Source organism: Caretta caretta, chromosome 11 (assembly GCF_965140235.1).
Source record: "Caretta caretta isolate rCarCar2 chromosome 11, rCarCar1.hap1, whole genome shotgun sequence".
Taxonomy (NCBI): Eukaryota; Metazoa; Chordata; order Testudines; family Cheloniidae; genus Caretta; species Caretta caretta.
Genome location: NC_134216.1, coordinates 34,320,875 through 34,347,320, shown reverse-complemented (window position 1 = coordinate 34,347,320; position 26,446 = coordinate 34,320,875). Strand labels below are relative to the sequence as shown.

The following is a 26,446-nucleotide window of genomic DNA, read 5'->3' as shown; positions in this document are numbered from 1 at the left end:
TCACGGAGATCACGGATTCTGTGATTTTACGTGACCTCTGCAACTTCAGCCCTGGGCAGTGGGGCTCCAGCTGTCAGCCCCAGGTAGCGGGGATCACACTTAGTCCCAGGCCACAGGGTTGTGTGCACGTATATGTGTGCTCAGCTCCAGACTCTCTATCTATATTTTCAGAGAAAACAACATATAACAATGTGTTCCAATGCTTCTTGGTCTTGTGGTTTTATTTTTTTCTTTCTTTCCAGCTCAAAATGCAAATGACAGGTTTGGCTGAGTCACTGTTATTCTCTCTTGGAACAGAAGGTGGTGGCCTTGCCCTAGTGTTGCTGTTTCTTTCCCTACGCAGAGAGTTCATCTGAGTTCAACAAAATCATTAAAAACACATACTTCTGGAGTGGGTCTCCTGCCTGAGAATGCTTTTTGACATGTTTCACTGGCTGAGGAGACTGGCCATCCTCAGCCCCAGGGTGCAACTAGATTCTGTCCTTTTTCATTAGACTATTTTTGTTCTCATATAACATAAGTGAATCCATAAGCTCTTACTTCTTAATAACTGTCCTTGTTATCTTACTTCACTTCTTTATTCTCTGAATCTCTTCTTCCACATGCACCTTTCAGAATGCAACAATAAAGTAAAGATTCTTAAGCTGAAAGAGCCATCTCAAAAAGCTCATTAAACATCACAAGGAAGAATCAGTAACCAAGACCTGATACTGAGAGGTCCTGAACACCTGCACTCACTCATTTCACTTCTCAGGTTCAGGCCCTTAATGCCATAGTCCAGAGATCATATTCTACCCTCCCTTATATGGAAACTATAACCCTGTATGGAAAGAAAAAATTAGATATGTAAAAATGACAACAGAGAAATACTATATACATGTTGTTTTAAATTTTATTTTAATAAACAATAAAGTAAAGTGCTTGCAAAGAAAATTATAGAGCACTAATACTACACTACTGTAATGAACCATTCAGCAATATATTAAGTAAAAATCTGAAAAGTAAAGCTGTGCAAAACCAGGGCATAGTGCCTTTCATCTCAAAGCACTTGGTATAATTGCACATAGGAATCATTTTACTCACTACTGAAATGCAACCGTTTTTTGCTGTGAAATGCATCAGCACAACAGTTCAGGACTGGGATGTGAAGAAGATGACTGTGTCCATTTACAATGACAAGGAGAATGTAGGATGTAGAGCAGGGAGACCTGTCTATGTTAGGAGCAGAACTGTACTACATTCATGTTAAAACTAATATTTTGCAGTTCTATAGCATTTCACATCCACATATCTTAAATTACTTTACCAAAATAGTAATTAATTTATTAACACTAATTAAACCTCACAATATCTGTTTTACAGCTTTTATCGATAGATAAGCTGAGGCACACAAGAGATGAAATGATTTGCTTAAGGAAACAAAAGTCTGTGATGGAACAAGGAATAGAACCCAGGAGTCCCAGCTCCCATTCCTTTACTTTAACCACACTGCACTAGACAACTCCAATCCTTCCAATCCATACTGTTATTAAGTCCATGAGAAGGTACATGGAGCTACTCTGGCAAGAAACTTAAATATATTTAAAATGAAAACAAACTTCACTGAATGAGAGTCAGGAGGACCATTGGGGAACAACTTCTGTTAGTGAAAGAGACAAGCAATAAAAGTTGGTCCAGTAAAATATATTACCTCACCCACCTTGTCTCTCTAGTATCCTGGGACCAACACAGCTACAACATTGCAAACAGCTTCACTGACTGTAATTTCCCAGAAAAATCACACAGTTTAAATTGCAATAACATTTTATTTGAAATATTTGTACAAACTAAATTATGTCCTATAAAATGTTGCACTTCATAGTTGACTCTAACTAATAACAGTCTCATTATTAATGCTAGAGCTGATTGGAAATTTTCTGATGGAACATTTTTCTGTTGGAAAACATTGATTTGCCAAAATCAAATCATTCTGCTGAACTGTGTCAATTTCAATGAAATTCTGACAGAAACCAGGCAGGTTTCTGATGGAACCTTGACTGCCAGTTTAGGATTTCCCTATTCCCACACCCTCCCATCATCAGCCTGGAGGTTTTCCTCTCCTATTACAACTGGGCCTACAAATGTGCCCTAATTGTGAGCTCAGCTATGAGAAGTGAGTGAAAGTTCATGGAATATTGCAATAGCCTACAACAATAAATGTTGATAAAAAAAGGAGCAAAAGTGAGACAAAGACTGAACTGGTCCAAAAAAAGGGGTGGGGGCTCTACTGATATAACGCAAGGACTGTGTGAAGGTCATGCTTGGTAAGAAAGAAAAGTGTGGAACCAGAAATCAGTGAACCAAAATTGGTCTCTCAGAAATTAGGCTCATTTGGTGGACGAAATAATGAGGGGATGGGCTATTTTGCCCATCACTCCCTTTTGGGGTTCTTGAAAAAGAGACTTTGGGGGAAAAACATAGGTGGCTACCAGCGACACTGGCTGGCTGAAAGACGGGGAAGGAGCGAGCTTCACTATCATGGCTGCCACACCCACCATTTCCTGGGACCCCGGACCTTCTTCATCTTAATCCTGAGAGATGTGCTGACCAGACTGGGCTAGAGAGGGACCAAGATGACTTTGCCACTTCCAATATTACCATCTCCAGCTGACTCCGAAATACCATCTGGGATGTGAGGCTTTGTCATTCACCCCCAGTGCATCCTTTTCCTTCCACCTTATTTCTTCTCTCTCCTATTCCTCTCTTTTCTCTTTCTGTCAAATAAGAGTCTGTCTTAGCCAGCCAAGACGCTATATTTTACAACACTGCTGTAAGCCTGTGACCAGAAAGGCAGCTAAATGCAATGACCTAAACAGCTCAGTGTTGGTACAGGTTTGCCAGGTCTTGGGGTGGCTGATAAGACCACATGCTGTGCCTGTGTTTCTCCAGCAGCAAGGTTGAGAATGAGAGTCAACTCCAGAGACAGAAGCTACATTTTCTATCTTAGCTGTTCTTTCTCTCCCAATCTGTGTGTGTTTGTCTTGTTTTGTCTTCTTAGGAAATGGGACGAGAATACCTCAGTGTACCAAGGGCAGAATCCTACCCCAGGTAAATCAATATCCCTTTTAAAAAAAAGATCCTTACAATGATGAGAGCAGGAAGAAAATAGAATTCAAGAAAACAATCATTATAAGCCAAAATGTATGATAAAAGAAGGGTCCCACCCCATCCAGTTCTGATGAAGGCAAAAATCTCACTGAAATGAACCGTAGTTCTGCCTGTATCATAGTAATAGTGCAGTCAAGGGTAAACTGAGTTTACCCACTTCTCATTTAGGGAATGGGAGTTTAGTTTAGGTAAGTTTATCACACTGTTTTGTTTTGTTTTTTTTACCACTACAGCCTCCACACAGCAGAATCAGGCACTAACAGGTGTTATTTTCCCCCCAGTACATGCACACAGCTCCCATTATGATCACATGAACCAAAAGGAGGAATGACCCCTACAGGACATGAAGCAATTATAGTTTTGAAAAACATTGGATTGACTTTATCACATCTATAGGTTGCTGTATGTCAAGCAATGTGTCTCAAGCATGAAAGTGCTTTTCCTGCTGTGAACCATTCATATTCTTCACAGGGAAAATATAATTTATGAAAAAGAAGACGCCATGGTTAATAAAAGAAATCTTACTTACGAGTATTGAGTCAGCAGTTCCAAATCATTATGCATGTTGATTGGATACGTCTCACCGAGATGAAATAGCTTCTCTAAGGCCTCATAAATGAAAATGATGCAGATAAGAGAAGCAAATGCTTCTTCAGTAAACCGGGTAATGTAGCAGACTAGGGAACTTGCATCGGTTGCAACAAGGATGATGCATAGAGTTGCAGTCCATAGTCCAATGCTAGCTCTCAAAGAAAGGTATGATAACCCATAATCTCTAATAAAAAAAAAGAAAAATTAACACAGTCAAAACATTAATTCGTAGACACAGAAGAGGAAATACCACAAAAATCCACTCTGTGCAGCTATGTGCATTTTTTATATCCTCTCTTGACCTGCCAAACACAAAAGTAATCTCTAGAAAGACTGAATCCAAGGAGGCTGTCCATCTGCAAGAAGCAAAGAACACAGCTAGCCCTAATGCCCAACAGAAGACTAAAATACACTGTAGCACTCTATCTGGGAACAGAGATGTGAGCAGAACCTGCTACTTTATGACTACTATGGTGTATTAATGTCCATCTTGAAGCCACCATTGGCCCTGGACATAATACTGTCCTGACAGTCAAGTACTATGTTGGTTAGCTCACCAAGGAGGAAACCTGCATAGTTGCTCATGTAATGCAGTTTCCACCTCTATAAAAAAAAACCTAGAGATAATCCACACAGATATAGTCATATTATTCATTTACTCCCTTTTTAATAGTATTGAACACCACAAGTTATAAAATAGGCCATGGATTTCAATTGTACTTTGCAGTGGCCAGATCCCTTTTTAATGAAAAGCTCGATCAAAATGTAATTAATGCTCCCAGTTAATTCAGGATTTTTTTTTTATTATTATTATTATTTTTGCTGTCTCACTGTTTAATTGTAAAACAAACTAGAAGAATTACAGATTTCCCAATTACATTTTTTCAATAAAAAAAAGAAAGTAGTGAAGAAATGTGAAGGCCCTTTTAATTCAGAATTGCTTTCCTTTCATGAAATGAAGTCAGATGTCTTCAAGCCAGATTCTCATTTGGCCTGAGCGTGCTACTAAAGGGAACAATGAGAAGCAGTTGTGTATGAGAGTATACCCTCAAAGGCGATCTTTGGATGACTCTAATCCTGAGTGAGCAGCAAAAGTGGTAGATCCCTACATCGGCCTGTTTTCTTCAACTTCAAAAGTGCAAGACAATAAGTGGTTATGATCAGCAAGATATAATAGTCTCAAAGTCTTGCCTCATTCACACAGACCCTCACCCTCCACTCTCTGTCCACAACCTAGAGCAAAACCCTCTGTGCTGGCTATACATAATCATACACGGGGCATTCTAGGACCACATATATTTTGGTCCCAGCTAACCTGCACGAAGAGCTGGGAAGTCTTTTCCTATCATGGAGATGAGAGGGAATGACCTTCGGGAACTGACAGGGCCCCCCACTCTGCACTGTTCATCAGGAGGATTTACTCTGCTATCAAGCCTTTCTGCCTCAGAAGTCCCAGTTGTAAAAATGAGGCAGACCAAGTAGATGGGACCCATGGGAAGAAGTGTGTAGGATGGGTAGCCATCTGCCCACATCAGGCCCTGGATCTCAGGAACCCACCATGACTGGCTGACAGTGTAAGCACAATTTTCATTCATATTGTCTCAGAAGGAACTTACTTACAGTGTATTAGCATATAAGTGCAGGTTTTGCTTACATTTTATTTAGTTCTTTTTCAAGAGACAGGAGACAGGAAGAAAGGTTATAATCACATTTATTTCATGGATTAGGAGATGCTGCTCAACGCCAGCAGTCAACACTGCTGACTATGTTGTTAATGAATGATAAAATGCTGAAAAGCCATGAAGTATGTCTTATTTTATAGGGTGGTTTCCATTCATGAGATTTAAATTTAATCATTTTGGAATGGGAAGCAACCTCATACCAATCTGGGTTTGTATTCCTTTCAGAACAGTTTTAAAGTAAAAAATTAAAAAACACAGTTTATCATTAACAGTCCCCTTTGTTTTGGTCACCACGTATCTTCCAGCGTTCCTCTAAAAGTCTGAGCAATGTTTCCCAAAATCCTGAATTCTCATTTTATGCCGAGAGGTATCAACGCCTCCTATGGACTAACGTGGGACTGTGCCTTTGTTATATTTCTAATTTTGTCATCAGTTAAAATGTAGTTCATGAAGTCACACATGAAAAGGATAACCAAATCTAAATTACAGATAGGCAAATTTTCAGCATGCTGCCAGGGGATTTATAATGATGTTTTAGTCACAAACACACCCATACATCAAAAATACCCACTGAATGTTTATTTAAATAATATTACTTCACTTACTTGCAAAATTTGAATAATATCTTTTCAAACACCAGCACTGGCCCCGTGCTGCCTAGTATAGTAAGAGGCTGCCCACCAAAGAGAGAGTAGGCTATTCCAGTCATGGATGCTCCAAACAAAGATTCTATTGCACTCTGCATGTGAAAAAAAAAAAAGATTGAACTTTCAGAAATTTTCTATCAAGTGTTCAAATACTGTGGGTGACAATGCAGTTTCAGACTACAACATTTTAAAGGCGACACATGCAATATTAAGAAAATTCTAACCACAAACCTAAACAAGTAATTGTGTTTTAAAAGTTCAGATTAAAGTAAAACACATACTATACGACCTTCAGTTGCTTCTCCCAGCAGACCGCCAAACGTGATGACAGGAGACATACAAGCACAGTAGAGAAATAAAAATGATGCTAGACACTGCAGACTGAAAGCATCCCTGAAGTCACTCCAGAAGAAGGGAGCTTTTCTTTTGATATCTAAAATCAATCCCCCAAAAAACCTAAGAAAAGGGGAAAAAATAAAGACAGAAAGAAAGAGTTCTGTTTTCTTTCACCACTGGGATGAATTATGAGACCTGTACATGTGAAATCTAAGGTAATTGTGTTTCCTGCCCCCAATCTCAGTGCCTCACAATCTTGACAGTATTTATCCTCCTAAAACTGATGTGAAGTGGGGCACTGCTATTATCTTCACTTCACAGAGAGGGACAAGAGACACCAAGTGACTTGCCCAGGGTCACAAAGGAAGCAGGAACTTGAGCCCAGGTCTCCCAAGTCCCAGAGCTAGTGCCTTAAACCAATGACCTATCCTTCCTCTTTTTCATCTGACACCTGCTACTGCCCTAGAATACTTCTCTCGCATCTTTACTCATGTTGAGTACTACTTTGATCCATGAGTAGTCCACTGAGATGGACTGATGGAACTACTCACAGAGATATGTAGTACTTAGCCTTCGCTGGCTATTCACAATTTAAAATCTGTTCTCAAAAGAAGCTTTCTAGTGAGTTCTTTCCCTCTGTAAGGAGTTCTGACAGTACTAGGAAGCAGCAGGCTACATTTTCATAAATGGTGCAAGATTCACACAGTCTCTGGGCCAAACAGTGTCATTCAGTACCCTGCCTGAGTTTCTGTGGTGGTGAAGAGGCATCTGCACACACATTCTTCAAGACAATCCAAAAAGTAGCCCCGAGGAAGACGGGACACAGAGCAAACAACAAAAGAAAGTTCTTAAATAGCATTGACTCATATGTAAACCCAGTTCCTGATCTCATGTCATTGTGTTCTTTAAATCAAATGATAGTTCCTCACATGGGGGAAACCTGCATAATTCCATTAACTTTAATACAGCTATACTGATTTACACCAGCTGATGCTCTGGTCTAAAGTCTTTTCCTTTCCAGAAAGGGACTTTTTATATAAATAATGCCAGTAAAAATGTTATATGGCAGGTCCTATTTCACACAGAACAGACTGAGCTAACTGTACCACTTCAAGTATCACCCATTCTGCAAGAGTTGTCTATTCCGTCATAACACTTCCACATATCTCTCTCCTTGATTACACCTATCAAGCTATCAAACTTTCAGAATTTCTTTGGATGAGTGCCGCTTGCAGTCTTCTCTTTTCCCACTCTTTACTGTTGGTCCCAAAGGATTTTGTTCTCAGTCCCCTCTATTTCTTCCTCTACTCTCTCTCCCCCTGGGCTAATTCAAATGGTCCCCTGGCTTTAATTATTATCTCTTGGTCAATGTCTTCTAAATCAGCTTCCAATCCTTCCACTCCTATTCAAGTCTTGCATCTTCAAATGCCTCTCAGATATTTGTGTCTGTCTGTGCTACTGCCATCTCAGACTCAACATGGCTGTAGCTCACGAAAGCTTATGCTCAGATAAATTGGTTAGTCTCTAAGGTGCCACAAGTACTCCTTTTCTTTTTGCGAATACAGACTAACACGGCTGCTACTCTGAAACATGGCAAACACTGCCATTTTTCCTTCCTAACCTTCATATCCCCTCCCTTCTCCAGCACAGATAAGAACAGCACTGTCATTCCACATGATCCAGTTTCTTACTAGAGACTGTTATTTCTTCCTCTAAGTTTCTAAAATATAGTCTCCTACATTCCTACTGTAAACACACTTTCCCATACCTTGATCATCTCTCACTTTGGTCACTGCAACCTCATCCTTTTTGCGCCTGATTCTTTGTGTGAGTTGTATGCACAGCAACCCACTAAGGGACAGATGTGTACATTTAAAACAAACTCATCTCCACACTTTTTTGACAGCGATCAAAGTCACAAAGGCCCAGATTTTTTAAAAAGTTACTAGAGTGTTATGCACAAAATACTTTATTATCTGCGTAAGAACATAAGAACGGCCCTACTGGGTCAGACCAAAGGTCCATCTAGCCCAGTATCCTGTCTTCTGACAGTAGCCAATGCCAGGTGCCCCAGAGGAAATGAGCAGAACAGGTAAATCATCAAATGATCCACCCCCAGTTGCCCATTCCCAGCTTCTGGCAAACAGAGGCTAGGGACACAATTGCTACCACGCATACATTGCACTTGTGCATAGAATTACCATAAGAGCATACACAAATGGATATCATAATGTACAGTTGCTTGCACAAATGCCCTGTTTCCCGGCACAAAATATACATGATCTTGATCCTTGTTATTTAAAAATTTGGCCTCAAGTGTATTATTTATTGGAATTGAATGTAGGATATAATCTTCTCAGGATAAGGACTGTGTTTTCCTTTGTGGTTTGTACTGCACCAAGTACATCAATAAATAAATATATTAAACTTCTGAGCTAGATCCTTCTGTACAATCCATCTGCTTTGCTCCATTCTGGCAGTACAAAAATGCTAAAGCTGGTTTAACAACAAACCTGTGGATCTTCCTTGCATAGAAGGAATTCCTGAGTGGTATCATTGGCATGGTGGTGCCTCTATGATGCCCTTTTCCCTTGGCTCCTGATGTACTGGGTGGAGCTGTGTTAAAGGGACATGGCAGATGTGTCACTACACTCTGACAATCCCTACCTATCATAATGGACCCCTGAGGCTGTAAGCAGTCAGGTATAATTTAAAGCAGTCCTGAGGCTGTTCTAAGTTTGATTGGAGGGGATGGACTATCTTCTGGCCAATCCTAAGATTGGGGTGGTGGCACAAGTATGTCTTAAAAGAATGCAGAGAAAAGAATATATGGTGCATGACATATAGGACAAAACAATATACAGTAGAACTTCAGAGTTATGAACACGTTGGGAATGGAGGTTGTTCGTAGCTCTGAAATGTTCAGAACTCTGAACAAATATTATGGTTCTTTCAAAAGTTTACAACTGAACAGTGACTTAATACAGCTTTGAAACTTTATTATGCAGAAGAAATATGCTGCTTTCCGGTTTTTTTTTTTAGTACTTTACGTTTAACACAGGACAGTACTGTGTGTGTGTGTGTGTGTGTGTGTGTGATCTCTGTTGCTTCCTGAATGCATTTCCAAATGAGATGTATGATTGACTGGTCAGTTCATAACTCTGGTGTTCATAACTCTGAGGTTCTACTGTATGACAATATGGCACCCGGTGAGCCCAATAAAAGCCCATGTGTTTAAAAATATTATATTAGAAAAGAACTCCCCTAAAGTGTATACTTTAGGTCCTCAGACACGTGCACACACAACAATAATTTATGTCAATGGGAGCTGAATATTTTGGCCTAGTATGTTTAAAGAAAAGCCAGGGCTGCACGACTCTGCCTCTAAACATGCTCAACTAGAAAATAGTCTAAGTTTTTGTCACAAATGAGAGCAGACTTCTTCCACCATTCCTTTCACTCTAGACAGAACAAACAGCATTAATCATGATTACCAGTGGCTTGACCATCATATATTATTGAAAAAGGAGCTTACATTAAATAAAGAGAGTAGAAACATATTCCATAGATAACTGATGATGCAAATTAGCAACTAAGCCTGTTTCTCCACTCATTTAGAGATACTTACATTAGGAATAACTCCATTACAGTGAACTCAGTGACATGCTATATCAGTATAGTTGAGAGAGAATCAGGCCATTAGACTTCCTTTTGGAAGTATATTGCTTAAAAAAATAATAATATCACATTTAATCAAGTTTTCCACTAACTTTCCAGTCCGTTGCAATTCTGGTCCACTGTGTCCTCCTAGGGGTACCGGGTCTCCGTGAGCTGCTGTTCCATTTGGCACTCCTGGGATCTTGCGCTTCTCCTAGAAGAAAGAAAAGCCATTTTCTATTGAGTTTCACCCCAAAATGCAGTTTTAGCAAAGGACACAAGTAGGCACGTGGCGCAGTCAGGTATTTTTTCTGTAGAGTATCCTTTTCAGTTTCTATGCAGAAGTGAAAGGGATGTGCATTTACAGAATTGTGTGCGTGTCCATTCTGTGGGGTGTTGTCATCTGAATGAAGCTGTGCTGCCTCCAAATAGGTCAGGGTGCTCTGACCCAGGAGAAGCAACTTGCAAACGGTAGGGTGTAGCAGCACTGCCGCTCAGTTAGTAGCACCACTTCTAAGCTTCCAAAGCAACCCTCTCTCCGCAGGAGTGGAGATAGCAGTAGAGCCAGAAGTGAGATGGTTTCAGTCAATAGGAGCTCTCTGTGGTGGCCATGGTACCAGCACTCTCCAATGGTAAGCTGCTTCTCTTCAGGAGGAAAGCACAGCAAAGTCCAGGTGTGGGCATGGGCTAGAAGCTGGACCCATGTCCCAGCAAGGGTGTTACTGACACCAGGAAGACGCGCAGGCTACTGAATAGGCTAGTTTACCCTGGCTCCATCTTGACCACCATCTGCGGCAATTAACAAGTCACTTGGGATATCACCTCCGTCCCACAGCAGGGAGGGATCAAAGGGACTGCTGCTATTAACAAGAGAGTGACAAAAGGATCAGTCAGGGCTGGAGGACAATCCCTTGCTCCACAGCTATGCAGGCTCCCTGTGACTATTCCACCATTTTTAATGTAAACAAATAGGGACCCCCTTGTATATATTCCTGACTCCCTCTCTTCCCTGTTGGCTAAGGTCTGCAGTAACTCCCAGCACAGGTACAGAAGAGATTGGCTTACTTGGGTGTAGAATGGGATGAGGATTCTCTTATGTACTTTATGTCTCTATCTCCCAGCTAGCAGAGAAGCACCCACCTCCTTTGCAGCAAGTATGACTCATCTCAGCCCCTTCCCTGTTTCAGAATTGCTTAATTCAGTGTGCAGTAGATCTACCTATCCTTAAGGCTCTGTCCCGTAGACTTAGCCCATTGTGGCTAGAAGTTGAACCCTTAAGTGCTGCAATAATTGTAAATCAATCTCAAAGGTTTCCCAAACATGGTGTTGCACCCATAAGGTGTGGAAGAGTCTTATATATGAAAATATCATAAGGGGTTCCTTTGTTGTAAAAAAAATAAATACAAAATTGGGTCCAAGGAAATTGTGCCAAAAAAACCCCCAAAACCCATTTTAAATCAACAACAAACTAGGATGTTTTATATCTATTCTCTTTTTCTAGGTCATTATATTTCCACTTAAAACCAGCAACTCAGCAAAAACAGACCCATCTTTTGAATATAACAATAAACAAAATAATATTTATGTGACAAGCATTCCCTTGCCAAGAGGCTTGAGGTGCCAAACAATTTAAAATGCAGTACAATTATAATCGAACAGTAGAAAAATAGATTGCATTTTAAAAGCCATTTAACCATTTGTTGAACATGTACTAACAATTAATTAACAGTTTAGGAACGCAATCTAGTTTGAACAAAAATATTTCTTTATTCCTGGACTTGCTTACACCTATCCTGATGAGAATGGTGTGTATCTAGGGAGGCCAAGGTCACAGTTTAAAAATAAAACAAAATACATTTCAAATATCTATGTTTCTGCAGAGTAACAATGGCTTCACAACATTCTCATTTATTAATCATTTCTATGGATGATAGAGATCTTGTACCAATTTCTCTCCTTTGCTTCAATCTTAAAGTGAGTTTACTTAACTTACTGATTTCTTATTTGAAGTGCAACAAGGACCATAGAAAGAGTAAAACTGTATCATTGCTTTTACAGTCCTGCCCTTTGAAAACTAGGCAACCAATGTCCTTTGAAGTAAAGTAATAAAGTGATTGTTTTATCCAAAACAATGATTTACACCGACTATTCTAGTCTATACTGCTGTATATAGGTTCTTGTATAGCGCTCTTCACCATAGTATCTGTGTGCCTTCCAGTAGTGCATTAAGCAAGGTGACTAACATCTGTCACATGTTTTTTTTCATCCTCTCCCCAGGGGGAAGAGTGTGTACAGCATTTTGTTTTGTGTTACTGATATCCTATTATTGATATTAGGTCTCTTATGGCTGCTCTTCTATAGAATAAGCAGCACACAGATAAGAGCATAATTTGCCCAGAGAGGATTACATGAACAAAAGGCCTTTAGATTATTTTAAAAAATCACTAGATCAGCTTAGAAATGAACAAAAGACATTTTACACCCACAAAATAATTAAATGAGTATGTGGTCTATTGGAGAGCAGTTTCTCTCTCAGATACTTCTAACGCACCTGTCATTCTAGTATCTAAGTAACACAAAGTCAAAATCAATGCACTTGTTTTGTTCTATTTCATACAACTATTTGTCTCTGCTCAGAAGAGGCCGAGAACTGAACTAAGTATGAACATCAGTCTCAGCACCACAGGGTATTGTTCTTGCCAGTCAAGGGTCAGTGTGAGTAAGTTAAACAGCAAAGTAATGCATGGAAGTTCATACTTCAGCTTCCTACATGTATTGTCATAGAAGATTAATAAAAGACTTTATCTTACAACATTTCTAGTCCACTAAACTATTAGAAACTCTAATTTGCACTGTGCATACCTGAGAGGGAACATTTTTGGGTGGCTCTATTCGAATTGTTGGGTCCCATTCTCCAGGAGGGAGAACTGTAACCTGATCAAGAAACTCATCTATTCCAGAAACCAAGTCATTACGATCTTTAGCTTTATAAGCAACATCATGGAATACCTGTTAAAGAAAACAAAAGAAGTGAAATACAAGAGATTCTCATTTTACATGTAAACAAGAGTGTAAAATCCTTCATGATATCCACTTCTCCAACATGGTATGTAACTTATTTATTTCCTCAGTTTTAAACTGAATCACAGTTTTGAACTAGATGTAGTTTCTAGTAAGATAGCCAGTGTGGAAAGCACCCTTCAAGATTGCTGAATTTTCCAAGGATCTTACAGTTTAAAAAGTGTGGTTGGTTCCACTGAAAAGTGACTCTGTAAAAATGGCATTTTCCTATTCAACAGATCTGATCCGTGAGTGTGAATTTTGTATCTGCTTACTTCAATGACAAAAGTTTCTTCCTCTAACCATCACAGCTATGGGATCATAAACTGGATTCTAGTTCTGTTTGCACATCGTAAGAACGGTTAAACTATGTTCCAATTGGAGGCTCAAATCCTATCTTTGCTTACATCCATGCAACTTTATTGAAAAAAGCCAGATAGATTAGAAAAGCATGTCTGTGTATTTGGCTGCAGCAGCAGGAATATAATCATGGTGTTGAACCTTATACTACAAAATAAAAATGCTGAAATACAAGGGTTCAGAGACAAAAGTAAGTGCCTGAGATAAGTGATCCTCAGCTATCTAGTCACCTAGAAGTGTTAGTAAGCTTGCAGGTAGGTCAGTTATAGACAATATTTTCATTAAAATGTTACAGCAACTCTGCAAATGACTTCACAGACCTATACATTTATTAGCTATGGGCTAACATCAGGATGTAGTTGCCAACTGTTCAAAGAGAGTTTCTCAAAGACGGACTTAAAATGATGGGGATTCCCACTAATTAGGCAGGTTGGCAAAGTATTTCAGGAGTACAGATGGGCACTGAGCCTGGTGAACTTTTTGGTTTGGGGTCATCCTCAGTTTGAAATAACTGTACAAACAAACAACAAGGAGTACTTGTGGCACCTTAGAGACGAACAAATTTATTTGAGCATAAGCTTTCGTGAGCTACAGCTCACTTCATCGGATGCATGCAGTGGAAAATATAGTGGGGAGATTTATATACACAGAGAACATGAAACAATGGGTGTTACCATACACACTGTAATGAGAGTGATCAGGTAAGGTGAGCTATTACCAGCAGGAGAGAAAAAAACAAAACCCAAAACCCTTGTGTAGTGATAATCAAGGTGGGCCATTTCCAGCAGTTGACAAGAACGTGTGAGGAACCTGACAGTTGACAAGAACGTGTGAGAGGAGAGAGGGGGGAAATAAACATAGGGAAATAGTTTTACTTTGTGTAATGACACATCTACTCCCCATCTTTATTCAAGCCTAAGTTAATGGTGTCCAGTTTGCAAATTAATTCCAATTCAGCAGACTCTCGTTGGAGTCTGTTTTTGAAGTGTTTTTGTTAAGAATTGCCACTTTTAAGTCTGTAATTGAGTGACAGAGAGATTGAAGTGTTCTCCGACTGGTTTTTGAATGTTGTAGTTTTTGACATCTGATTTGTATCCATTTATTCTTTTACGTAGAGACTGTCCAGTTTGGCCAATGTACATGGCAGAGGGGCATTGCTGGCACATGATGGCATATATCACATTGGTAGATGTGCAGGTGAATGAGACTCTGATAGTGTGGCTGATGCGATTAGGCCCTATGATGGTGTCCCCTGAATAGATATGTGGACACAGCTGGCAACGGGCTTTGGATGTAGAAGCCCTCTACACCAACATTCCACACAAAGATGGACTACAAGCCATCAGGAATAGTATCCTCCATAATGTCACGGCAAACCTGGTGGCTGAATTTTGTGACTTTGTCCTCACCCATAACTATTTCACCATGTATACCTTCAAATCAGCGGCACTCCCATGGGTACCCGCATGGCCCCACAGTATACCAACATTTTTATGGCTGATTTAGAACAACGCTTCCTCAGCTCTCGTCCCCTAATGCCTCTACTCTACTTGCGCTACATTGATGACATCTTCATCATGTGGACCCATGGAAAAGAATTCCACCATGAGTTCAACAATTTCCATCCCACCATCAACCTCAGCCTGGACCAGTCCACACAAGAGATCCACTTCCTGAATACTACAGTGCTAATAAGCAATGGTCACATAAACACCACCCTATACCGGAAACCTACTGACTGCTATACTTACCTACATGCCTCCAGCTTTCATCCAGACCACACCACACGATCCATTGTCTACAGCCAAGTTCTATGGTACAACCGCATTTGCTCCAACCCCTCAGACAGAGACAGACACCTACAAGGTCTCTATCAAGCATTCTCACAACTACAGTGCCCACCTGCTGAAGTGAAGAAACAGATTGACAGAGCCAGAAGAGTACCCAGAAGTTACCTACTACGGGACAGGCCCAACAAAGAAAATAACAGAACACCACTAGCCATCACTTTCAGCTCCCAACTAAAACCTCTGCAACGCATCATCAAGGATCTACAATCTATCCTGAAGGACGACCCATCACTCTCACAGATCTTGGGAGACAGGCCAGTCCTTGCTTACAAACAGCCCTCCAACCAGAAGCAAATACTCACCAGCAACCACACACCACACAACAGAACCACTAACCCAGGACCTATCCTTGCAACAAAGCCCGTTGCCAACTGTGTCCACATATCTATTCAAGGGACACCATCATAGGGCCTAATCACATCAGCCACACTATCAGAGGCTTGTTCACCTGCGCATCTACCAATGTGATATATGCCATCATGTGCCAGCAATGCCCCTCTGCCGTGTACATTGGCCAAACTGGACAGTCTCTACGTAAAAGAATAAATGGATACAAATCTGACATCAAGAATTACAGCAATCAAAAATGAGTAGGAGAACACTTCAATCTCTCTGGTCACTCAATTTTAGATCTAAAAGTTGCAATTCTTCAACAAAAACACTTCAAAACCAGACTCCAACGAGAGACTGCTGAATTGGAATTAATTTGCAAACTGGACACCATTAACTTAGGCTTGAATAAAGACTGGGAGTGGATGTGTCATTACACAAAGTAAAACTATTTCCCTATGTTTATTTCCCCCCTCTCTCCCCTACTGTTCCTCACACGTTCTTGTCAACTGCTGGAAATGGCCCACCTTGATTATCACTACAAAAGGGGTTTCTTTTTTTTTTGTTTTTGTTTTCGTTTTTTTTCTCTCCTGCTGGTAATATCTCACCTTACCTGATCACTCTCGTTACAGTGTGTATGGTAACACCCATTGTTTCATGTTCTCTGTGTATATAAAATTTCCCCACTGTATTTTCCACTGCATGCATCTGATGAAGTGAGATGCTTATGCTCAAATAAATTTTATGCTTACGGAAGCTTATGCTCAAATAAATTTGTTCATCTCTAAGGTGCCACAAGTACTCCTTTTCTTTTTGTGGATACAGACTAACACGGCTGCTACTCTGAAACCTGTACAAACAAACTACAGTTAATCGATAAATACCTCATCTGTCATTAGTGTTGCAATTGATCTTCCAATCTCATGGTACTGTTGGCCCTTCCCTAGTGGTCCCAGAAGAATAAACAAAAATCTGCAAATAAAAAGCCAAAAACCAGATATTTCAAGAATGGAAAACTTAAATTAACATCATGTAACACAGAAAAGTTCATAAAATTGATTAGAGGAAGTAAAGGGGGGGGAAATAACCTCTCTCTAAATATCCTTACATGGTAATTTAAAATTGGAGACACAATTACAAAATATTACATAAATGTGTATTATGCAAGGAGCATTCAGAGATGGTCTGAATAGCTGTAAATACCCAAACTCACTTAGGTTCCACAAACATGCAATTAAATTGTGGGTATCCTAAAGATTAGGCAAAAGTACTTTTGACAGAAGCATATATTATCAGTATGTAGCATTTTTGCAAAATTATGGAAGATACCCTATCCCCAGACAGACAGACACACAAAGTGTGGGAAATAAGTATTGTCGTCTTCTCACTATGTCTTTTATTTAAGAGGATTCTAGTCCTCCTCTATGCCATTCCCTATACATCTATTTTCAAGTATCGGAACTATGGAATGTTCTGCCAAGAGCTCATGGGGTTGCCAAATAGAGCAATTGTCAAAAAATTTTCATTGTAAACTTTTTTCTCAAAAAAATGATGATTTTAAAAAAATAAAATTGTTCATAGAAAGTTTTTCTTTAATTTACCCAACCAATTAAAAAAAATACCCCAACTTTTTTTTACTAGCGGCAAAATGAAAGCAGGGGAAAACTGGAAAACTCAAAACCCAAACATTTTCAGTTTCAGAAACAAAAATGTTTTTGAATTTTCATCAAAAATTTTGAGAAGCTTTTTCTCCTGTTTTTTGCAGATCATACTCGCCATATTTTGACCAGCTCTTGAGCCATGTTGTATAAAGAAGATGCAGTATGTAGAGTTTTCATCCCCGTATAGTTGTATAGGTGCACGCGCACACACACACACATATATATATTTGCCAGTTAGCCAACCATCAGCCAGATTTGTTTTCCAAGTTCATGTTTACTAAAGTGACAAACCCAGTTAGAGCTGATCTAACTATCCATTAAGAATTCAGCCTTTTTTTTCTCCATGCAAATCACTCAGAAACTGAATTCAGTGAATATACTTGTTATTCATAAGTATTCACCAAGTATTTATATGAACACTTTTACTGTGGGGTGGTCAAGCTACTCACACCATGAATAATGAATAGAGTATGATTGGTCACCCAAGTCACATGGTTTTGTTTCTACTCTGTTTAAAATCAGCAAATGGCAAAGAATGAATGATGAACAGAGCACTTCTAGCATGAGTTAGTTCTTGGACAAATAATTATCCAGAACACACTCATGATTTTGCTATCAGCTCAGAGTAATGGGCACTGCACTGCTGCATCACCAAGAGTTATGATCTCCCTGCTGGTTCCCTCACTGCTTGGATAAGGGAGTAGACTGCTTCTGTTCTGTTCCCAGTCCATTGGTCCAGTTATGCTATCTGGCACATTAGTGGGGTGAGGTTAAGGCTCTGTCCACTCCACACCCCATTTTGTGCCTACCTGTGCAAGAAGGGGATGTGGCGGCTGTGAAAAACCTTCTTCCCCGGCCATTCTGCTACCCACAATGACTCTGCACCACCACATTAGCTGGGCCACAATTAGTCCCTTATATTAAAATTAACTAAATATTAATATTTAATTAAATATTAATTATTAATATTTCCACCAACATTTGTACTAATCCCCAATTAGTTTTAACTTTTCACAGACAACTACATTTTGTATCAGCATATCATTGTTTATATTGTGGTAGCATCCTCAATGTTTAGCTTTCCTGGGAAATTTCTCCCCTCTTTTACTTCATTTTAAAATTATTTAGACAATAAAATAAAAAGTTAGAATTCATTTCTTCCCCTCTCCAGGTTCTCCTGAAAGGGAGAATACAAGCCAAATCCAAGGATGCAAAGGGAAGGGGTCTAATCATGGAGAACAAACTATGGGAGGAGCAGTGGTGAAATTTGTGGGTACTGGAATCCAATCACCCCTTTCAGTTCTCTCTTTTTCAGCTGTTTACCCCAGATGCCTACTGCTCTTGAACAATACTAAGTTAATAAAGAATTGGAATGGGCTCTATTCTTTATACCAATGTATTTATTTCCTTTGTCATTTTCCCTTCAGGAAAAGTTATGCAGGATTATGCAAACAATTAGAACTCCCAGGTAACCTGATCAACCTCTTTGCTGTTTACTCCTTCAGTTTCTTAGCAATTCCTCTGTAATGTTTGTAATTCAAATATGCTAATCCGTTCATCATAGTTTCAGAAACAGTGCACTTCTGCTTCTACTTCTGAGAAGGGCACACAGGCCTCAGGTCCAATAATTAACCTAAGTATGCACTATTTAAAGGAAGGAAAGGAAAGGTAAGGTGTGTGCCCCTCTTATGAGGTAACAATTCATTTAGTAACTGGATAAAAAACAGGGCTGAAGGATGATTCCCATCCACATCCACAAATGCAATTTAGAAAAATGTGAAATGGAATGAACTACCATCTATATTTTTAGCACAATCTACACTTACCTTGTTGGAATTGGAACTTCAGCTAGTCCTGAAAGCAATACTGCAGGGGACAATCTGACAAAAGCAACTACGGCACGATCCAAAAACTCTAGTTCACCAACTAAAATGTTTGACGCTTCAGCTCCAGGAGGTATCTTTTTCATAAAGTGTAGGTCAACCTAATAATTAAAAGAATAACAGCAGCAAAGTTCAAAAGAAAAGGTTTGGTATATTATCTGAAAAACTAAGGTACACAACAATCTCTCTCTATTTCAATGACACAGAGTACCTTCACTTGGTCACCACCTAACGTACGACCAGCTGCCTGAGTTTTTTTTAAACTGTCTACTTGCAGTGTTTTCTTTTCTTGAATAATTTTAAAAAGAGAAATAAATGAATGGTTCTCTGTAATATGAATAACTATCAGTCTTTAGCATTTGCCCAAGTGTGCAAACGGAATATAGATAATCCCACTGCACAACTTTTAATGTATCCTAAATACTTTACCTACAGGGCCAAAGCAAATATTAATGGGAAATACACCATTTTTTGTTTTCTTCTATCTTCTTTATTATGCTAATTAAAGTAGTTATGAGAGGGCAAAGCCTTGGCTTTTTCAGCAGGTGCTGCGTAAAGGAAACTTGAATTCAGTGGATGAGGTTGCCATGCTAGAGTCCCAACAAGACGGGAGATTGACACCTTCCTTCCATGACTGTTTCTTATCAACCAAAAATCACAAAGCACTATTGGTGTCAGGCTTGGAGGAAAATGTTTTCCAACCTCCTGACCATGAGAAAATAAGCTATGAACATAAGTGACGTGGGGTAATAAGTTTGAAGCTACAGAACAATGGTACTCAATGTTGAAGAGATGGAGAAGCCATGTCACTACTGAATGGCATCACAGGTTGATTATCCCTTATATAAAGTTCCTTAAGGCCTGACTGGAACAAGCTTTTGGCAAGAGTCGGACCCGTCTTAAAGACATACAAACATTCAACTTTTTAATTTTGTTTTATTTTAGATTTGAAATGTGCTGGGTGTATATCAAACATTAAAACTCATTTAGATTGTTAAAGCTGGATCTTGATTGCACCATTATTTCTATATAGTCTATAGTTATTTGCCTGATATTCAGACTCATTCATATATTCATGTATTACTTCCACAGTACCATTCTAAATGTCATTATGTAATAACGATAGTAATACAACATGTATAATTGACTTCATAATGCACTAGTCTTGCCTAAGAACTTCAGACTATATGGTTTTGTCATTTGCTTTCTTTTTACTAATTTAAACACAACAACAGTGACCAAATCCAATATAAACTGTTAAAGTGGACCATTTTAATGTCTATCTTACAGCCATCTGTCAGTACTAGTGTAAATAGTCTTCAGTAATATTTAGAAAACTGTTTTGTTTGCAAATGGCTCTGGCACTTACTCAGAATTTAGACATAACAGAGTTGCCTGTGTTATGAAATATATTTTTAAAATTTTATTATTTCCGTAAACCCAAAAAGCCATGTTTCTAATGTTACCCCAATCTAGCATAAGCCTTCTTTATGATAACATGAATGGTACTTCAGAGTGTTAGACAACTGACAAACCAACATGAAGGACTGAGGACTAGTAGACTGAAAGGTCTGAGTATATTTTCAGAGGACTAAGCTATCAGACTCTCAGCAGATGCTTGAGAAAAGATCTCTTTCTCTTTTTGATTATTTTTTTAAAAATACATTGCCTATCATGGTCTCCAGGGGCTTCTGCCATGAATTAAAATTACAATCACAAAAAATTGAAACAGCAGCTGCTCCTCACCCCCAAAACCAGAAAATACCCAACTAGAGATGAAATCAAAATCCCAAACAATAACCTGTTATTGTACCCCAAAATCTGAGTAGGTAGACGAGCCCTGCAGTGTGCCATATTTAGGCTATTTCAGACCAAAAGATCTAAGACTGGGGCCCTTCATGGTAAACAGTTTATACTGAGGCAATTCCAGCTGGAGCTTTTCTACTGCCTGCAGTTTGGTAATATTATATGAAGAGAGAGGCACTCGCTCACGTAGGCAGATCCCAAGTCACTCAAGGGCTTTATAGGTTAAAATCAACACCTTAAGCTTAATCAAGAGACAACTAGGCAGCTGGGATAGATCATGGAGCATTGTGTCATGTGCTCAGGGTAAGAAACTCCACAGAGCAGGTGGACTGCTGCTTTCCGCATTAACTTTGGTTTGTGACTGGATCTTAGGTGTTGTCCCACATTAGCACGCATCTGAGGTGAGAAAGGCATCGTTGATAGTGGCAAGTTTCACATGGGAAAGAAAACAATCATACTCTCCTGGCCAAATGAAAAAAGGACTTCCAGTAAACTGCTGCTATATTATCATTTAAGAGCTGGGGTTCCAAGAATACCTCTAGACTGTGAAGTCTCACAGCCAGCAAACACCCCCCACTTCAGGGAGAGAGGATCTTCGCTATACCTTCCAGTTGCTTCCTCCAACCTACCAGTTTCACCTCAGTTTTGTTGAGAAAGAGCTTCAGCCAGCTAGCCTTCATTCATGCCCCAATCTCAATGAGACACTGGCAAATTTATTTGATAGGACTGGCTGGATTAGGTTAGAAATAAAACTGGGATTCATCAGTATATGAAGGTACCACAACCCATTCCTCCTCACTAACTCTCTTAACAGCTCCATATGCACTGGACAGGATGGGAGAGAAGGTGAACTCAATAGGACACCACATGAGACTGCCCTTGGAGATGAAGAGCAACTATTCAACATCACCTTCTGGGAAGGCTCAGCAATGAAGGAATACTGGAACTGAATCCCACCCAATCCTGTTATAGTTCAAAGCTGAATCAATCATATCTCATGATCAATGGCATCACATGTATTTTGAAAGATCTTACAGTATCAGCATGGAATTCGGCTTTGATTAAAAAATGCTCTGTTTCTGTGCTGACCACATATATGTTGTAAGTGAGGGGGGCAAAGGTGCAGTCTCTTTAACACTTCCCTGAGGAATAGCCCAGCCTGCAGTGTAAATCAGAAGCAGAGAAGAATGATAGCGCAGTAAGCTTCAGTCATTCCCAGCCCACTCTGACACCAGGGGCTAGGATGGGGGCCAGGATAGACCCCTTAACCCAGGGGTGGCCAACCTGTGGTTCCAGAGCCACATGCGGCTATTCAGAAGTTAATATGTGGCTCCCTCTATAGGCACTGACTCTAGGGATGGAGCTACAGGTGCCAACTTTCCAATGTGCCAGGGGGTGTTCACTGCTCAACCCCTGGCTCTGCCACAGGCCCTGCCCCCCTCCACACCTTCCCGCGCCCTCCCCTGAGCCTGCTATGCCCACGCTCCTCCCTCTCCTCTCCCCCATCCCCCGAGTCTCCTGCACACCACGAAACAGCAGATCAGGAGGTGAGGGAAGAGAGGGGAGGCGCTGATCGGTGGGGCTGCCAGTGGGTGGGAGGCGCTGGTAATGGGGAGGGGAAGCTGATGCGGGGCTGCTGACGTATTACTGTACATTGGCAATGTACATTGGTTATTTCTGGCTCCTTCTCAGGTTCAGATTGGCCACCCCTGCCTTAAACTATCTCTAAGCCATCCACAGAGGTCTGATGCGTTCAAGTAGCAATCAAAGGGCAGATTGTAGTGTTGAATCTGGCTCCTGATCTTTATCCATCAACAGGAAGATGTACTCTACCAATACCACCAATGTAGCCTTTGTGCTGTATCTGGATTGATATCCAGATTGAGGAGGCAAGTTGCTCAGAAGTTTGGAATGTTAGAAGGAGCCCTTGGGGAGCTGGATTAGTGGGCAGAGTGTAAGCGAGGCATCAAAGGCGCTTTTTGTAGAAGATAAAATGAAATTAACATGTTGAACAAAATTAGAGTAAGAAATTACAATACTCAGGAGAAGTACTTTAAAAGTATTGTCCACATGGCACCAGCAAAGTGCTCTAGAAGGGTGTGATTTGCTGAGCATTCTAATGCATCACGCACTCTTTCCCATATAGACCTTGTTGGCGCACTCTAAAAGTACCTTCATTTGCATTAACATAGTCCTCTTTGAAATGAAACTATATTATTGTGAAGTAGGAACCTTTTAGAGGGCAGTTTGCATGCAGCATGCTAGTGCACTTTAGAAATCACACCCCTCTAGTGCACTTTGCCACACCATGCAGACAAGCCCATTGTGTGCTCTGCATAACATTACTTTCCCCTCAATCTAAGCACGTTATCCAATTACTGCTGTCAGAAGTTACTATACTGGCACTTATCAAGGGAGATTGTATCCCTAAATATACAGGCTTAAGAGGATAAACTAAACTGTATAAAATACAGCTAGGAAAAAGTCTTCTAGTTAAAATTCCATGAGGCAATTTTATCCACGTAAACAAAAGCTGTCTCTTTCCTACTTCATGAAACCACTACTGGTGTTTAACTTACTGAGGGTTCTTAAGATTAGCTAGAAAGGTGGGACCTTGTTACCCTATCACACCCAGGAGTACATGAACAATTTTTATAGTAGGGCTGCTGATGGTGGAAACCACGGTGTTTGTTATTACTATTTCAAGCCAGCGGGCATTGCAGCACCCCCAGCACCTCTTGGTCCAGCACCACTGCTCACACCAGTGAGAATCCGGAATAGTTCTGGTGAAGTCAATGATATCATATCAGTGTAAAACTGGTGAATGAAGGTTCAAAATCTGCTGTCTCCATTTTCCTTCAGCATGAAAAGCATACCTTGAAAACAGAGTCTGGTTTTGAAAGCTGTGGAGTCAAAGACCCACAACTATGAGTTCAGTGGGTTCTGACATTCAAATTTCAAAGTGATTGTGGAGAACTGAGAAAAGCATTAAATGAAGTGGTGTAGTGTTCTCCAGGTTGCTGTTGATCTCATCGCTGCACTTTTAAAATTTAAATTAGACAAATCTATTTTTATTGTTACCCTTTACAATAGATGTTACATTTCAATACACAGAACATTCACCAAAAAATATTAATATTACTGTGCACCAATTAACACTTTTAAAAACAACATTGAATAAAAATGTTATACTCTAAAAAGGAATACATTTGTTTACTGATACCTATATTTATGTATTTACAGGATTAGTACTGGCCTCCAATTTGAATTACATGTCTCTGTTATAGTGAAATTTCCTTATAACCAGTGTAGAAAGACAGCCAGAGCGCTGCCTCATCTCTCTCTCTCTCTCTCTCTCTCTCACTCTCTTAGTGATGCAAAGATCCTTTTCATGTCTTTGTTTCATCCCATGTAGACAACTGTACTGCCCTTTTTAGGGCTGATTCCTAGCCCCTGCACAAAAAACTGACAGACTTCAGCTGGTACAAACTGCTGCTGCTAGGATTCTGTCTGGCACCAGATGGAGTGAGCACATAACTCTATTGCTGGCTCAATTATACTGGCTGGCAGTCAGATTCCACAACAGATTCAGATTTCTATTCTTCACTAACTGTATACATCCCTTTAGAATGTTAGTTCTAATAACTTTTCCTGACTTGCTCAAATCTTACCCACCCAAGCACCAGTTGAAGTCATCTGTTGCTGGCATGCCTATCTCATGCCTGTACCTAATGTGAAAGTTTGTTTTAGGCACGCAGCACCTTCTCCAAAGATGAGGGACATTTTTTATACCAAAACTGAAGACTAGCTTGTGTTTCCTTGCTTTCTATTATTAGTTTGTCATTAAAAACCATACTACTGAACTACTATACAACTTTGTAAAGTGCATTGAAATATCTTGGCGTGACACAATGCTATGAAGTTATAGACATTTAACAAAAGCAAATTATTCTTCAGACACACAGAATCCACAAAAGCAGGTTACAAAAAGGGCATTTTACATTTATGCATTATTCCCACAAGAGAACATATGCTAAGTCCAAATGATAAGCAATCTGAATTACTTTCCTACTTAGTCAGCCCTTTACTCATTTCTGAGACCTCTCCCTACAATCTGTTGCCTCCTTACAGTGTTATGCAATGAAAAGTGTGTCTAATCTCCTGGAATGTGATTTCCTGTTCGCAATATTTTAACAATGTTTTATTCGAAACATTTAAAAACCTTCTTTATTGTAGGTGCAACATATGTATTTTGTAGCATTGACATGTGACAATTTATAATATTGAAATGAAACATTTTTAGAGCTTTCTCTGATTAACACAAACCACTCTTTTTATTTAAAATTTCTTCTTGCCAGTCAGAAGGCTCTTTTCACAGTCAATAAATGCTTACCTTGCTAAAGTCAACAGTGCTGTTTTCTCTGCTCACGTCATTTTTATTTTCAATGCAGGCAGGAGCAGACTGTGGAGAAACAATCTGACCTGCTAAAAAAATATATTGTTATTACAGAATACTAACAATTATTTACATTTCTACAGAAGCATTCTATGAAACAAGTGTTAGAATTAAATTAGAGTATCACATATGTTTCATACTGCATGTGTATGAGAATGTAAGCATGGAAGTGAAATTAAAGACTTATTTAGAACAACAGACAAATTCTCAACAGACATAACATTCATTAGCTGAAGCTAGAGATGGGAGAATCCATTTTAGAAAAATTTAAACCTACTGTTGAATATTGTGAGGACAGATTTTTGTGCCATTCACAGCGTATAAGTTCTGTTAAGAGTTGTTACTCCATTAAAAAAATCCTTATTTAAAAAACAGTCCCACATCTACCAAGGAAATTTCCTAAGCAATGTGAGGAGCTGCCAACTTTAGGCCTCAGTCCTAAAAACTTACCCATGTGAGTAGTGAATCAAAGGGGACTCCCCATGTGCATAAGTTTCCTCATGTGCATAAATGGGCATTGACTAGCATGACAACCAAAGCTAGAATAAAGTATCTTGTCATGAAAAATAAATGTATTGAAATTTAGGCTGTTCAAAAAATTATAAATTGTTAAATAAATATTGAAATGGAAAAAAAACTTTTAAGTGAAGAAATTCCCAATAAAATCCAGGCAGGAAGAAACACAAAATATTTATAAAAATTAGAAGTGCTCAGGACAGGAGGAAGTGTTCAAACATAAGCCATAATCATGCAAACAAACACATGCATGAGTTTATTCACATTAGTGGTGCTAGTGAAGCTAATGGGATTACTCATGAATGAAGTTATACATGGGGGTAGTATGTGTTTGCAGGATTAAGGCCTTAGACTAGTGTCCTTATAGCACAATGGTCATGTGGAAATATGGCTCTTCCAGTCTTATGTAGACCAGCACAATGAGTAATGATGTGTGGTTCTCAGCCTGGTGTGACTCGCAGCAT

General features: G+C 39.6%; 1 protein-coding gene across 8 annotated transcripts in view; it reads right to left on the bottom strand.

The window, feature by feature from the left end:
• The window catches only part of SLC4A10 (solute carrier family 4 member 10), a 360,367-nt gene that overhangs the window by 38,286 nt on the left and 295,635 nt on the right, over positions 1–26,446 (bottom strand). For 7 of the 8 annotated variants that reach the window (XM_048869228.2, XM_075117879.1, XM_048869229.2 and 4 more), the window contains 8 exons: positions 25,404–25,495; positions 19,148–19,305; positions 16,545–16,632; positions 12,923–13,069; positions 10,174–10,274; positions 6,349–6,523; positions 6,026–6,159; positions 3,677–3,922 (listed from right to left, as the gene is read on the bottom strand). In XM_048869228.2, the coding sequence (XP_048725185.1) occupies positions 3,677–3,922; positions 6,026–6,159; positions 6,349–6,523; positions 10,174–10,274; positions 12,923–13,069; positions 16,545–16,632; positions 19,148–19,305; positions 25,404–25,495 (1,141 nt within the window). The remainder of the gene's footprint in view (positions 1–3,676; positions 3,923–6,025; positions 6,160–6,348; positions 6,524–10,173; positions 10,275–12,922; positions 13,070–16,544; positions 16,633–19,147; positions 19,306–25,403; positions 25,496–26,446) is intronic. The other variant, XM_048869224.2, reaches the window with a different exon arrangement.